We start from the raw sequence: 14,400 nt of genomic DNA, 5'->3' as shown, positions 1-14,400 counted from the left end.
TTCACTCTGCTTTTATCCAGCCTCTGAATGAAACATATGTTGTTGAAAACATAAAACAGTTTTCACTAGCTTTGTTAACACTCACTGACATGCTCTTAATCCCAGTGATCAGTATTGCACCTGGACTATTAGAAGCCAGATGTCTGAACTGTGGGTCAGCTGTGCGTTCCTACATTCAGGAGTTTAGCAAACTCAGAGACAGGGTACAAAGAAAAGTGCTGGAAAGCTAGGGGCTTGCAGAGACACACATACACATTCACACAGACACACACACACACACCGCACAAAGAGATTGAGGAAAGACTGTTGAGAAGCTTTAAAAATTATAACTTTTATTTCTGGAGATCTAGGTAAGCAATGACAGATATATGCATGGCAGCTTCCAATATTGCAGTAAATACCAGGCCCTAAGAAGGGCTGAGCGGATAAACAATTGTTTGCTCAAATTCCCCCAACCCTAATGTTTTACAGGAATACTAGCTTGGCAACATAATTTTGGGTTTTGTTTGTTTGTTTGTGGAGACGGAGTCTCACTCTGTCACCCAGGCTGGAGTGCAGTGGCTCAGTCTCTGCTCACTGCAACCTCCATAGTCCAGGCTCAAACCATTGTCATGCCTTAGCCTCCTGAGTAGCTGGGACTACAGGCATGTGTCACCATCCCCGGCAAATTTTTGCATTTTTAGTAGAGATGGGGTTTCGCCATGTTGGCCAGGCTGGTCTTAAACTCCTGGCCTCAAGTGATCTGCCTGCCTCGGCCTCCCAAAGTGCTAGGATTACAGGCGTGAGCCACCGCGCCTGGCCTGGCAACGTAATTTTAAAACTATTACATGATTTCAGGTCATAGGATTAAGTATTTCAGAGAAGCCTTCTTTATCCTTTATTTGGGAGCAGGAGGGTTTAGGAATCTGGGATATAATTGATGTTAGCTCTTTCTGAACACCTGTACATTACTCTGTTACACTATGGTGTGCTGTACAGTTTTTACCACCACCAAACCCCATTCCATTACTAGCATAGTTTTCATGGTAATTCAGAAGTGGTTTTGCATACCATGTACCTTGAGTTTTATCTTAAGGAGTAGAAACTGGTTTCTAGCTAGCAACCCTGATATAATGTCTTCTGACTTTCTAATAAAATATTTAACAAAACATAGAATAAGATGAAAACAGCTTACAACCCCCCAAACCAGGAGTGACATTCATTGGTCTTTTGAAAAGATTTTCACTGACTGTGAGGCTGATGGAAGTGGATTGAAATGTAGTTTTGGTGGGGGGGAGGATTAAGTCTCAAGAAAAGTAGTGGGACTTTTATTTTAAAGTAACTCAGGAAAGAAGAAGTAAGACCTAACATACTAGTTAGAATTGTGAATGGCTTATATCCCCCAACACCCACACACATACAGAATTTTTTAAGAAATGGGGTCTTGCTGTGTTGCCCAGGCTGGACTTGAACCCCTAGGCACAAGTGGTTCTCTCACTACAGCCTCTTGATTGGCTGTGACTACAGGCATGTGTCACAGTGCCTGGCTAGAATTTCTAAGAGAGAAGATAAGTGGCAGGCACCTGTAGTCCCAGCTACTTGGGAGGCTGAGGCAGGAGAATGATGTGAACCCAGGAGGCAGAGCTTGTGGTGAGCTGAGCTCACAACACTGCACTCCAGCCTGGGTGACAGAGTGAGACTCCATCTCAAAAAAAAAAAAAAAAAAAAAAAGATGCAGTTGGATTAAGGGGGGAAAAAAAGGAGAAATCTAATTATATGCAACTTGCAAGATACACTCTCACTGGCTATTCAGGCTACAGAAGAAGATGGAAAATGCTTAGTGATTTTTAAAATCTTATGGGTCATTTCTAACTAGGAGACTTTTTTTTTTTTTTTTTTACTCTAAGCTTCTGTCATTTCCCCATGGGGTGTCTATTAAGTAAAAATCAGGGTATATATATTCTAAAATGTCAACAATATTCATTATGTGTGAGTGTTGAGATTAGGGGGGCTTTTTTTTCCTTCCAATTTGGTTTTCTTAGTTCTGATTTCCCAACTCATATGCAAAGAAAATGGATTACTTCCACAATAAGGGAAACAGGTTCACATGTAAAGAACCTAAAAGAGAAACATCTGAATTAAAATGCTTCAGAAAAGGAAAACATAATATAATGAAGTCAGAAAATATCAGGAAATTTCAAACATAAAGCAATATCAGTACTGGATAAAATGGAAATTCAAGGGAAAAAACAGTTCTCTCAAACCCTGCTACTGCTTTATCAACTAAGTTGATTATGTAATATTCTAAATCCTTTGTTGTCATTTCCATAGTGTTCAGAATATGAATAGGAACAAAGATCATCAAGATTCAGGAGGATAGCAAAACCCAGTCCAAGGAAAATAAGAATCATAGTAAAGTGATACAGGAGCTGAAAGACAAAATAGCCAGTATAAAAAAGAACCTAACAGGTCTGACAGAGCTGAATAACACAATGATTTCATAATGCAATCACAAGTATTAACAGCAGAATAAACCAAGCCGAGGAAAGAATCTCAGAACTTGAAGACTGGTTCTCTAAAATAAGACAGGCCAGGCATGGTGGCTCACACCTGTAATCCCAGGACTTTGGGAAGCTGAGGCAGGGATCACCTGAGGTCAGGAGTTAGAGACCAGCCTGGCCAACATGGTGAAACACCGTCTGTACTAAAAATACAAAAATTAGCTGGGCGTGGTGGCAAGCACCTGTAATCCCAGCTACTCAGGAGGCTGAGGCAGGAGAATCTCTTGAACCTGGGAAGCGGAGGTTGCAGTGAGCTGAGATCACATCACAGCACTCCAGCCTGGGCAACAAGCGTGAAACTCCATTTCAAAAATTTTAAATAAGACAGTCAAAAATAAAGCAAGAATAATAAAAAGGAATGAACAAAAACCTCCAAGAAGTATGGGATTATGTAAAGAGGACAAATCTATGTATCATTGGTATCCCTGAAAGGGAGGAGAACAAAGTAAATAACTTGAAAGATATATTTCAGGATTGATATGGTTTGGCTCTCTGTCCCCACCCAAATCTCATCTTGTAGCTCCCATAATTCCCATGTGTTGTGGGAGGGACCTGATGGCAGATGACTGAATTATGAGGGTGAGTCTTTCTTTGCTGTTCTCATCATAGTGAATTGGTCTCACGAGATTTGATGGTTTTAAAAAATGGGAGTTTACCTGCACAAGCTCTCTCTCTTCATCTGCTGCCATCTATCTAAGATGTGGCTTGCTCCTCCTTGCCTTTTACCTTCTGCCATAATTGTGAGGCCTCCCCAGCCACATGGAACTATAAGTTCAGTAAACCTCCTTCTCTTTTAAATTGCCCAGTCTTGGGTATGTGTTTATCAACAGTGTGAAAACAGACTAATACAAGGATACCATCCATGAAAACTTCCCCAACCATGTTAGAGAGGCCAACAGTCAAATTCAGGAAATACAGAGAACTCCTGCAAGATTCCACACAAGAAGATCATTCCCAACACACATAATCATTAGACTTTCCAAGGTCAAAATGAAAGGACGTTAAAGGCAGCTAGAGAGAAAGGGTAGGTCACCTACAAAGAGATCCCCATCAGGCTTACAGCAGACCTCTCAGCTGAAACCCTATAAGCTAGAAGAGATTAGGGGCCTATATTTAACATTCTTAGAGAAAAAAAAAATCTTCAACCAAGAATTTCATATCCAACCAAACTAAGCTTCCTAAATGAAGGAAAAATAAGATCCTTTTCAGATAACCAAATGTTGAGGGACTTCATTACTACCAAACCTGGCTTACAGGAGACCTTGAAAAGAGCACTAAATATAGAAAGGAAAGACCACTACCAGCTAATACAAAAACCCACTTGACCACACAGACCAGTGTCACTGTAAAACAACCACACAAACAGGCCAACATAATAACCAGCAAACAGCACAATGACAAGATCAAATCCACACATATCAATACTAACCTTGAATGTAAATGAGCTAAATGCCTCACTTAAAAGGAACAGAGTGGCAAGCTGGATGAAAAAGCAAGACCCAATAGTATGCTGTCTTCAAGAAACCCTTCTCACACATAATGACACTCATAGGCTCATAATAAAGGGATGGAGAGAAATCTACCAAGCAAATGGAAAACAGAAAAAAGCAGGGGTTGCAATCCTAATTTCAGACAAAACAGATTTCAAACCAACAAAGATTAAAAAGGACAAGGGAAGGACATTACATAATGGTAAAGGGTTCAATTTAGCAAGAAGACCTAACTATCCTAAATACATATGTGCACAACATGGGAGCACCCAGATTCATAAAGCAAGTTCTTTATGAATCTGGGTACAAAGAGACAGGCTCCCACACAATATTAATAATGTGAGACTTCTATATTCCACTGACAGTATTAGATCATTGAAGCAGAAAATTAACTAAGGTATACAGAACTTAAATTCACCATTGGACCAAATGTACCTGCTAGACCTTAACAGAAGTCTCCACCCCAAAACAACAGAGTATACATTCGTCTCATTGCCACATGGCACACACTTTAAAATTGATCACATAATTGGACGTAAAACAATCCTCAACAAGTGTAAAAGAACCAAAATCATACCAAACACACTCTCAGAACACAGGACAATAAAAATAGAAGTCAACACAATGAAAATAAAGCCATACAATTACATGGAAATTAAACAACATACTCCTGAATGACTTTTGGGTAAATAATGAAATTAAGGCAGAAATCAAGTTATTTGAAAATAAGGAGAACAAAGATACAACATACCAGAATATTTGGGACATAGCTAAGGCAGTTTTAAGAGGGAAATTCATAGCACTAAATGCCCACCTCACAAAGTGATGAAAGATCTCAAATTAACAACCTAACATCACAACTGAAAGAATTAGACAAACAAGAACAAATCAACCCCAAAGCTAGCAGAAGATGAGAAATAACAAAAATCAGAGCTGAACTGAAGGAAATTGAGACATGAAAAACCATTTAAGAGATCAGCAAATCCAGGAGTTGGTTTTTTGAAAAAGGTTAACGAAATAGACCAGGCGTGGTGGCTCATGCCTGTAGTCCCAGCACTTAGGGAGGCCAAAGTGGGCAGATCACTTGAGGTCAGGAATTTGAGACCAGCCTGGCCAACATGGTGAAACCCATCTCTACTAAAAATGCAAAAATTAGCCAGGCATGGTGGCATGCGCCTGTAATCCCAGCTGCGTGGGAGGCTGAGGCAGGAGAATGCGTGAACCCAGGAGGCGGAGGTTGCAGCGAGCTGAGATCGCACCACTGCACTGCAGCCTGGGTGACAGAGCGAGACTTCATCTCAAAACAAACAAACAAACAAACAAACAAAAAACTAATAGGCTACTAGCCATAGTAATTAAGAAGAAGATAGAGAAGATCCAAATAAACACAATTTGAAATGACAAAGGGAATGTTACTACTGACCCACAGAAATAAAAACAACCATCAAAAAGTACTACAAACACTCTACACACACAAACTAGAAAACCTAGGAGAAATGGATAAATTCCTGGACACATAAACCCTCCCAAGACTGAGCTAGGAAGAAATTGATTCCCTGAACCGACTAATAATGAGCTCTGAAATGGTTTCAGTAATAAATAGCTTACCAACCAAAAAAGCCCAGGATGTGATGGACTCACAGCCAAATTCTACCAGATGTACAAAGAAGAGCTGGTACCATTCCTACAGAAACTATTCTAAAAAATTGAGGAGGAGGGATTTCTCCCCAACTCATTCTACAAGGCCAGCATCATCGTGTTACCAAAACCTAGCAGAGACACAACGAAACAAGAAAACTTCAGGGCAATGTCCTTGATGAACATTGAATCCTCAACAAATTACTTACAAACCAAATCCAGCAGCACATCAAAAAGCTAATCCACCATGATTAAGTAGGCTTCATCCCTAGGATGCAAGGTTGGTTCAACATGCAAACATCAATAAATGTGATTCATCACATAAACAGAACTAAAGATAAAAGCCACATGATTATCTCAATAGAAGCAGAAAATTCTTTTGGTAAAACTCAACATTGCTTCATGTTTAAAACTCTCAATAAACTAGGTATGGAAGGAATATACCTCAAAATAATAAGAGTCATCTATGACAAACCCACAGCCAACGTTATACTGAATGAGCAAAAGCTGAAAGCATTCCCCTTGAAAACTGGTACAATACAAGGATGCCCTCTGTAACCACTTACATTCAACATAGTATTGGAAGTCCTAGCCAGAGAAATCAGGCAAGAGAAAGGGCATCCAAATAGGAAGAGAGGAAGTCATACTATATCTGTTTGCAAACAACATGATTCTATATCTAGAAAACTCCGTAGTCTCAGCCCAAAAGCTCCTTCAGCTGATAACTTCAATCAGCAAAGTTGCAGAATACAAAATCAATGTACAAAAACCACTAGCATTCCTATACACCAACAACCACCAAACTGAGAGCCAAATCAGAAAGGCAGTCCCATTCACAGCTGACACACACACACACACACACACACACACACACAACCTAGGAATACAGCTAACCAAGGAGTTAAAAGATCTCTACAATGAGAATTTCAAAACACTGCTCAAATCAGAGAAGATACAAACAAATGGAAAAACATCCCGTGCTCATGGATAGGAAGACTCAATATCATTAAAATGACTATACTGCCCAAAGCAATTTACGGATTCAATGCTATTCCTATCAAACTACCAATGACATTCTTCACAAAACTAGAAAAAAATAGTTCAAAATTTATATGGAACCAAAAAAGTGCATGAATAGCTAAGGCAATCATAAGTAAAAAGAACAAAGCTGGAGGCAACACATTACCTGACTTCAAACTATACTACAAGTCTACAGTGACCAAAATATCATAGTACTGGCACCAAAACCGGCACATAGACCAGTGGAACTGAATAAAGAACCCAGAAATAAGACCACACATGTACAACCATCTGATCTTAGACAAAGCTGACAAAAACAAGCACTGGGGAAAAGATTCCCTGTTTAATAAATGGTGCTGGGATAACTGACTTGCCATATGTAGAAGTCTGAAGCTGGACCCCTTCCTTACACAATATACAAAAATAAACTCAAGATGGATTAAAGACAAATGTAAAACCCAAAACTTTTTTTTTTTTTTTTTTTTTTTTTTTGAGACAGAGTCTCGCTCTGTAGCCCAGGCTGGAGTGCAGTGGCGTGATCTCTGCTCAATGCAGGCTCCGCCTCCCAGGTTCACGCCATTCTCCTGCCTCAGCCTCCAGAGTAGCTGGGACTACAGGCGCTTGCCACCACGCCCGGCTAAGTTTTTGTATTTTTTAGTAGAGGCGGGGTTTCACCACGTTAGCCAGGATGGTCTCAATCTCCTGACCTCATGATCTGCCTGCCTCGGCCTCCCAAAGTGCTGGGATTACAGGCCTGAGCCACCGCGCCTGGCTAAAACCCAAAACTATAAAAACCATGGAAGACAACCTAGGCAATACCATCTCGGACATAGGAATGAGCCAAGATTTAATGACAAAGACACCAAAAGCAATTGCAACAAAAGCCAAAATTGACAAATGAGATCTAAATAACTTAAGAGCTTCTGTACAGCAAAAGAAACTATCAACAGGGTAAACAGACAACCTACAGAATGGGAGGAAATATTTGCATACTATGCACATGACAAAGGTCTGATGTCCAGCATCTACAAGGAACTTAAATTTACAAGAGAAAAACAACCCCATTAAAAAGTGGGCAAAGGACATGAACAGACAGCTCTCAAAAGGAAGACATACATACGACCAACAAGCATATGAAAAAAAGCTCAATATCACTGATCATTAGAGAAATGCGAGTCAAAACCACCATGAGATACCATTTCACACCAGTCAGAATGGCTATTACTAAAAAGTAAAAAAGAAAAAAACGAAAAAACATGCTGGTGAGGTTGTGGAGAAAAGAAAAGACTTATACAGTGTTGGTAGGAGTGTAAATTCAGCTGTTGTGGAAAGCAGTATGGCGATTCCTCAAAGAGCTGAAAGTAAAACTACCATTCAACCCAGCAATCCCATTACTGGGTATAGACCCAGAGGAATATAAAGCATTCTATCATAAAGACACATGTACACAAATGTTCATTGCAGCACTGTTCACAATAGCAAAGACATGGAATCAAGTAAATGCCCATCCAACAGTGACAGACTGGATAAAAAAAAATTTGGTACATATACACCATGGAATATTACTTAGCCATAAAAAATAATGAGATTATGTCCTTTGCAGGAACATGGATGGAGTTGCAGGCTATCATCCTTAGCAAACTAACACAGGAACAGGAAACCAAATACCACATGTTCTCACTTATAAGTGGGAGCTAACTGATAAGAATTTATGAACACAAGGAACAACAGACACTGGGGTCTACTTGAGGGAGGAGGGTGGGAGGAGAGAGAGGAGCAGAATAGGTAACTATTGGGTGCTGAGCTTAATACCTGGTGATATGATAATATGTACAACAAACCCCTGTGACATGTGTTTATGTAACCTTCGCATGTACTTCAAACCTAAAATTTTAAAAATTGTAACATCAAAGATTACTGATTACAGAGCACTATAACAGATATAATAATAATGAAAAAGTTTGAAATATTGAGAGAATTACCAAAACGGGACACAGACAGTGAGCACATACTGTTGATAAAAAGGCGCCAATAGGCTTGCTTGATGCAAGGTTGCCACAAACTTTCAATTTGTAAAAATGCAGTATCTGTGAAGCAAAGTACAGCAAAATGCAATAAAACATGTGCCCATATATAATATTTTTCATTAATTAGACATGGTTAAGTCCAGTTCCTAAAAGTCTAGTTTCTGCTCTCCTTTTGCAATGTTTTCATGGAAAATTTGTGTTATGGGAAAAGGTGAGGAAATTTATTTTATGAAAGAAAGTGGTTTTGGTCTAATGCCCTGTGTTATTGGGTATAGATTTGTGGGAAACAGCAGCTATATGCAGACAGGTCAGCACGGCATGCCTCAAATGGGACCTTGGGGACTGGCAGGATGTGAGTCTGAAATAGAGAAGTACATGAGGTGGGGGCTGGCTAGACTGCTTCAACAAAGATTCAGCAGTAATGCATTGTTTTATATCTCTGTGAGGTTAACAGCCCAAGGTAAGCATTCTGGAGAGACAAGTGATCTGGTGCCCACTTGGTCCCTTCCACGGTATTGCTCTGCCACCCCCAGGGCATGTATCAGCTGAGTGGCTGAGGGAACACCGTGAAGTCCAGCAGCTGGGAAAGGGAGAGAGCCAAAGGCCACGGCAAGGGGTCTCCTTTTAAACCAAGGGATGCCAAAGTGTCCACGCCCCTTGTGGGAACATTTTGTGATGAATAGTCACTTGACCATATACAGCATGTAAGGTGACAAATGTGATTTTAACTGAATAGCCTGGTGCTCTGGGAAGAAGGAAACAAGTTTAAAGGGGACAGACAGTTTCCACCTAATGTGGCTCTATCGGGATCTGTGTGAATTGCACATAGCATGTTTCTGTTACACCTCTGTGCCCAGCAACCATTTTCATTGGTTGTGCCGATGAACAGGGGTAAATTTAATAAGAGCGAGCATGCTGTTAAGCTCTTGTACAGTCAGGGCAGCTCTTAAGTGGTCATGTTACTTCTTGTGGCATGAGAATATTTTATTAAGCACTTCATAATGGTCTAATTTTCATGTGTGGCTAACTGTAGTGTTCAAATGCTATTCTTAAGTCTCACTACCAGTAACTTTTCCTCTGAATTCATTAGGTAACTGTATATTCTAATTTGGGTAATTATTTTTTGCCTGACCTCACTTCTGGTGGTGGTGCTAGTGAGCTGTGAATCTGTCACCAGGCAGCCTGCAGGAAAGGGATGCCAAACATGAAGCAAGAGGCCTATCAAAGACACTGAAATCGGCAGAGCGAACCACACTCTTTACTAAGAGTTAACAATGTCTGCAAAGAAGTGTAAAATATCCTAGACATATGTTGCTTTAGTTTAGGGCAATGTTTAAGAAATGCAGAGTTGTTTAAATATTCATATTATTTCATCTTTTGAAAGAATACTACATTGATTATATAATTTTCTAGTGGTATGCCAAAAAGTGTTCTTTATGTCTTCCTAATGTTCTGAAAGTATTTTTCTCTCTTGAGGGTTTCCTTACCCAAAAAATGGCCAAAAGCTGAGAGCATTGGTTTTGATTTTATCTCCGCTAGCCAGGTCATGAACTAGTTATATACTTGCTGTATCTTTTTCATACTTCTTGTAAAATGGGAAATTTAAGAAGGGTTACTTTGTAAGAAGACTGAAAAAAAGAATTTTAGGGTCTAAAATGATTTTCCGTGACATCTGTATCACCTATTAGAGATCGTAGAACATCTGCGGAGACCTTGAATTTCTGTTATTGTGAATAACTATTTTCTTAGTCTTATTATTGATAGAATTTGGTTGAGAAAAAATAAAAATTATGTTATCTCTAGCTAGTCATTAGACACATTGAATCCTTAGATCCCTTAGACCTGAGGTAAGATCATAAAATCTTTTCTTTTTCTTTTTTCTTTTTTTTTTTTTTTTTTTTTTTTTAAGAATTGGGGTCTCATTCTGTTGCCCAGGCTGAAGTGCAGTGGCACAGTCTTGGCTCAATGAAACCTTGACCTCCTGGATTCAAGTGATCCTCCACCCTCAGCCTCCCAGGTAGCTGAGACTACAGGCACACACCACTACGCCTGGCTAATTTTTAAAATTTTTTTTGTAGGGACAGGGTCATGCTATGTTGCTCAGGCTGGTCTCAAACTCCTGGCCTCAAGCAGTCCTCCTGCCTCAGCCTCACAAATTGCTGGGATTACAGTTGTGAGCCACCACACCCAGCTCAAGATCATTCTTAACTGCAGAGTAATAACTTCTGAAGGAAAGAGGAGAAGGAAAAACTGGAAGGGGTAAGTCCCTCTGTGACAGTAAGTCTGAACTACTCCCCTTTGCTTGCTAGGTAGAGGAGGAACTACAGGAGCAAGACTTCTTGGACCGCTGCTTCCAAGAGATGCTGGATGAAGAAGACCAAGACTGGTTTATTCCATCACGAGACCTGCCTCAGGCCATGGGACAGTTGCAACAGCAGTTAAATGGACTGTCAGTCAGTGAAGGTCATGATTCTGAAGATATTTTGGTAAGAGCCATATGTAGTTCCTCATGTTATGTAGTGAAAAGAGTATAGGATTTGGAATGACAGACTTTCTTTCTGGCCCTACAACCCTCAACAAGTCTCTGGAGCCCTGTGAGCTGTTGTTTCTTTGGTCGTTTTATGGGCATTATTAATAAGGGGTGTATTGAAGATGCATTCCTCATAAAGCACTATAAAACATTACTGTTGCCAGCATCACCAGCTTTTATTTTCTTTTTGCTTGCCAGGATTGGATGCCACCAACCTTTACTTTCTAATGGGATCTTCAAAGTAGAACTGGGATTAAGGATAACAATGTGAACACTGAAGAAGTTTCTTCTCAAGTTATCATTTGCTGCTATTCTTCTCTTTTACTGTCCCTCAAATCTGTATTTAATATACTTCTAAATGATTCTGTTATAAAAATTAACTGTTCATTTTGGAAGAAATGTACTCCTGAGAGGTCATTTTCTCCACTTAGAATTAGAAAAACAGATAAATGAATTTCCTGCCTTTCATATTTATGTAGTGTCAGAAGTCTGTGAGCAGGCTGGGCACAGTGGCTCACACCTGTAATCCCAGCACTTTGGGAGGCTGAGGCGGGTGGATCACCTGAGGTCTAGAGTTCGAGACCAGCTTGGCCAACATGGCGAAACCCCATCTCTACTAAAAAAATACAAAAATTAGCCAGGCATGGTGGTGCATGCCTGTAGTCCCAGCTTGGAAGGCTGAGGCAGGAGAATTGCTTGAACCTGGGAGGCGGAGGTTGCAGTGAGCTGAAATTGCACCACTGCACTCCAGCCTGGGCGATAGAGCAAGACTGTCTCAAAAAAAAAAGTCCGTGAGCAATATAGTTTTCACACAACTCATATTCTGAACAATCTTTCCCTGTGGTTTGCTAAGGTGTTGCATATTCACAAGAGTAGAGAACCAAAGAGAGTACAGAAAAATGAAGAAAAATAGAGATTGTGGTATCCAACCTGGTCTGATCGAGTACCCAGGTTTTCACCAAGTTAAGGTACTCAATTAATTAAAAAATTCTTGGCCGAGCGCGGTGGCTCAAGCCTGTAATCCCAGCACTTTGGGAGGCCGAGACGGAAGGATCACGAGGTCAGGAGATCGAGACCATCCTGGCTAACACGGTGAAACCCCGTCTGTACTAAAAATACAAAAAAAAAAAACTAGCCGTGCGAGGTGGCGGGCGCCTGTACTCCCAGCTACTCGGGAGGCTGAGGCAGGAGAATGGCGTAAACCCGGGAGGCGGAGCTTGCAGTGAGCTGAGATCCGGCCACTGCACTCCAGCCTGGGCGACAGAGCGAGACTCCGTCTCAACAAAAAAAAAGAAAAGAAAAAAAAGAAAAATTCTTCTTGGAGTTGAACTTACAGGCCTCTGAGGAGATTTTGGAAAGCATCAGGAAGGAAACGAGTCTAAAGAAGGAAGAAGATTCGTTTGCTCAGGGCTATGTCAGGAGCAGTTGAGAACAACCTAGCAATAACAGCCTGAGTTACAAGGAATTTTCTTTCTTTCTCTCCCTGAAGCTAAGGGGAAGGTACTGATAATGATGGACTGGGGAAGTTTTAAAATGCAGCTTGCCTTAGGATTTATTATCTCTTGGTTCTTGTTTCAGAGCAAAAGTAACCTGAACCCAGATGCCAAGGAGTTTATTCCAGGAGAGAAGTACTGAGCCGACAAAGCTTTGAGGAGGACTTGTCTGTCCCCACATCTGGGGATAGTAATGCACAAAATAGTGGAGCTGAAGATGGGGATGGGACGGGTGAGGGACGCACAGAGGGAAAGGGAGTGATGGTCTCACGATACTGTGACTCTGAGTAACTAATATGCTCAGTCTTATTCTACAAGCCTCTGAGTATTTCTGTTTTGTTCTGCTGATTTTTGTTTGGCGCAGTTTCCTGTTTTGTTTTTTTGAATAGCTCTTTCGAGTTAAGGAAATTGCATTTTCCCCCCTTCATCAGGAGTGTTCTGCGGTGTGTGTTTAAACAAAATAAGCTGACCAAGAAAAACTGGATATTTAGGAAATGCCCCTCTCACCCTGCTGTATACTTACCAAGGACAGTGAGCACCTGGAGAGCTTTTTGTGGAATCTATTGAATTGGATGGGAAAAGGGACAAGCAGAAAGAGCAGGTGGTGCAAACCAGAATTTGAGGCTCAGCTCCCCCATCGCTGGGGTCTCCTGCAATGAACTGGGATAACCAATGCCCTGCCGAGCCCTTGCCTGTTTGTCCTGAACCCCATTCAAGAAAACGCAGACTTACAGTACTTAGTTTACAGTAACTTTGATGATTGTTGAAAGTTGTAAATCAGAAGCTGGGCTGTGATGGTGGTTGTCACTTGAGTCATTTAGTTACTGTTGTCCTGTTCATAAGCCTGTGTTCACCATCACCATCAGACTCACCATTTATAAGTAGAAGAGCACTATTGTTGATCTGCCACCTCATCTTTCATGAAGTCTATTCCCCGGCCTCCTTTCCACCCTATCATACTCTGTTTTTAAGAAAAGATATTGCTGCCAAAAACATAGGGGAGGCCTGGTGTGCTGGCAATTAGCATGAGCCTGCAGAAGTCATCCTTGAATCTGTTGTGTCTTAATTTTATTTGGACAGCTTTTTTTTTCCAGCCTCATCAACACTTGGTCTTCCTGGTGTCTCAATTCCCTCAGACAAGTTTATGCACTTTTTAAAGGAAATGTTTTTCAGGACACTAGTAAGAAGCTCAGTTCACAGTTTGGATATTTCTTCCCACATTACAGAATTTTGGAAAGGAACTCAAAACCAGCCTAGGAAAGTGAGTCCTGCTTGACCCATGTGACTGTGTACCTGACCCTCTGGCATCTTTTCAGCTATTAAAACATTTTACTGTTCCCACATACCCAGCTTTGCAGGTTTCCTAGATTGACCTCTTAGGATATGTTTCTTTGTCTTTCCTGCCTTTGACTTGTTGGGGTCTTTGGTTGCTACCCTAGGGAACTAAACTGGGTGCTAGGAGCTGCCTTTGTATATAGAGATGTAGATGGCAGTGTGATGTATAAGAGACCATCCAGGCCATTCTCCCAGGGATGAGAACTTGAAGATCCCTGAAGGTAATAGTGGCTTCTCTCTGATTGCTGCTATGCTGTGTAATAGGCCTAATAGGGAAAAGATATGTAACTTGAAATAAAGTTGGCATAAATTCAGTATGTGGATGTG

General features: G+C 40.8%; 1 protein-coding gene across 3 annotated transcripts in view; it reads left to right on the top strand.

The window, feature by feature from the left end:
• PAIP2B (poly(A) binding protein interacting protein 2B) overlaps positions 1-14,081 on the top strand; it is a 40,749-nt gene extending 26,668 nt beyond the window's left edge. For 2 of the 3 annotated variants that reach the window (XM_010361924.2, XM_030921607.1), the window contains exons 3-4: positions 11,025-11,201; positions 12,824-14,081. In XM_010361924.2, the coding sequence (XP_010360226.1) occupies positions 11,025-11,201; positions 12,824-12,880 (234 nt within the window). In that variant the 3' untranslated portion in view covers positions 12,881-14,081. Of the gene's footprint in view, positions 1-11,024; positions 11,202-11,443; positions 11,719-12,823 lie in introns of those variants that run through there. The other variant, XM_010361926.2, reaches the window with a different exon arrangement.
• The last annotated feature ends 319 nt before the right edge of the window (positions 14,082-14,400 follow it).

Source organism: Rhinopithecus roxellana, chromosome 17, assembly GCF_007565055.1.
Source record: "Rhinopithecus roxellana isolate Shanxi Qingling chromosome 17, ASM756505v1, whole genome shotgun sequence".
In the NCBI taxonomy this organism is placed as follows: Eukaryota; Metazoa; Chordata; class Mammalia; order Primates; family Cercopithecidae; genus Rhinopithecus; species Rhinopithecus roxellana.
This window is presented reverse-complemented; position numbering and strand designations above follow the sequence as displayed.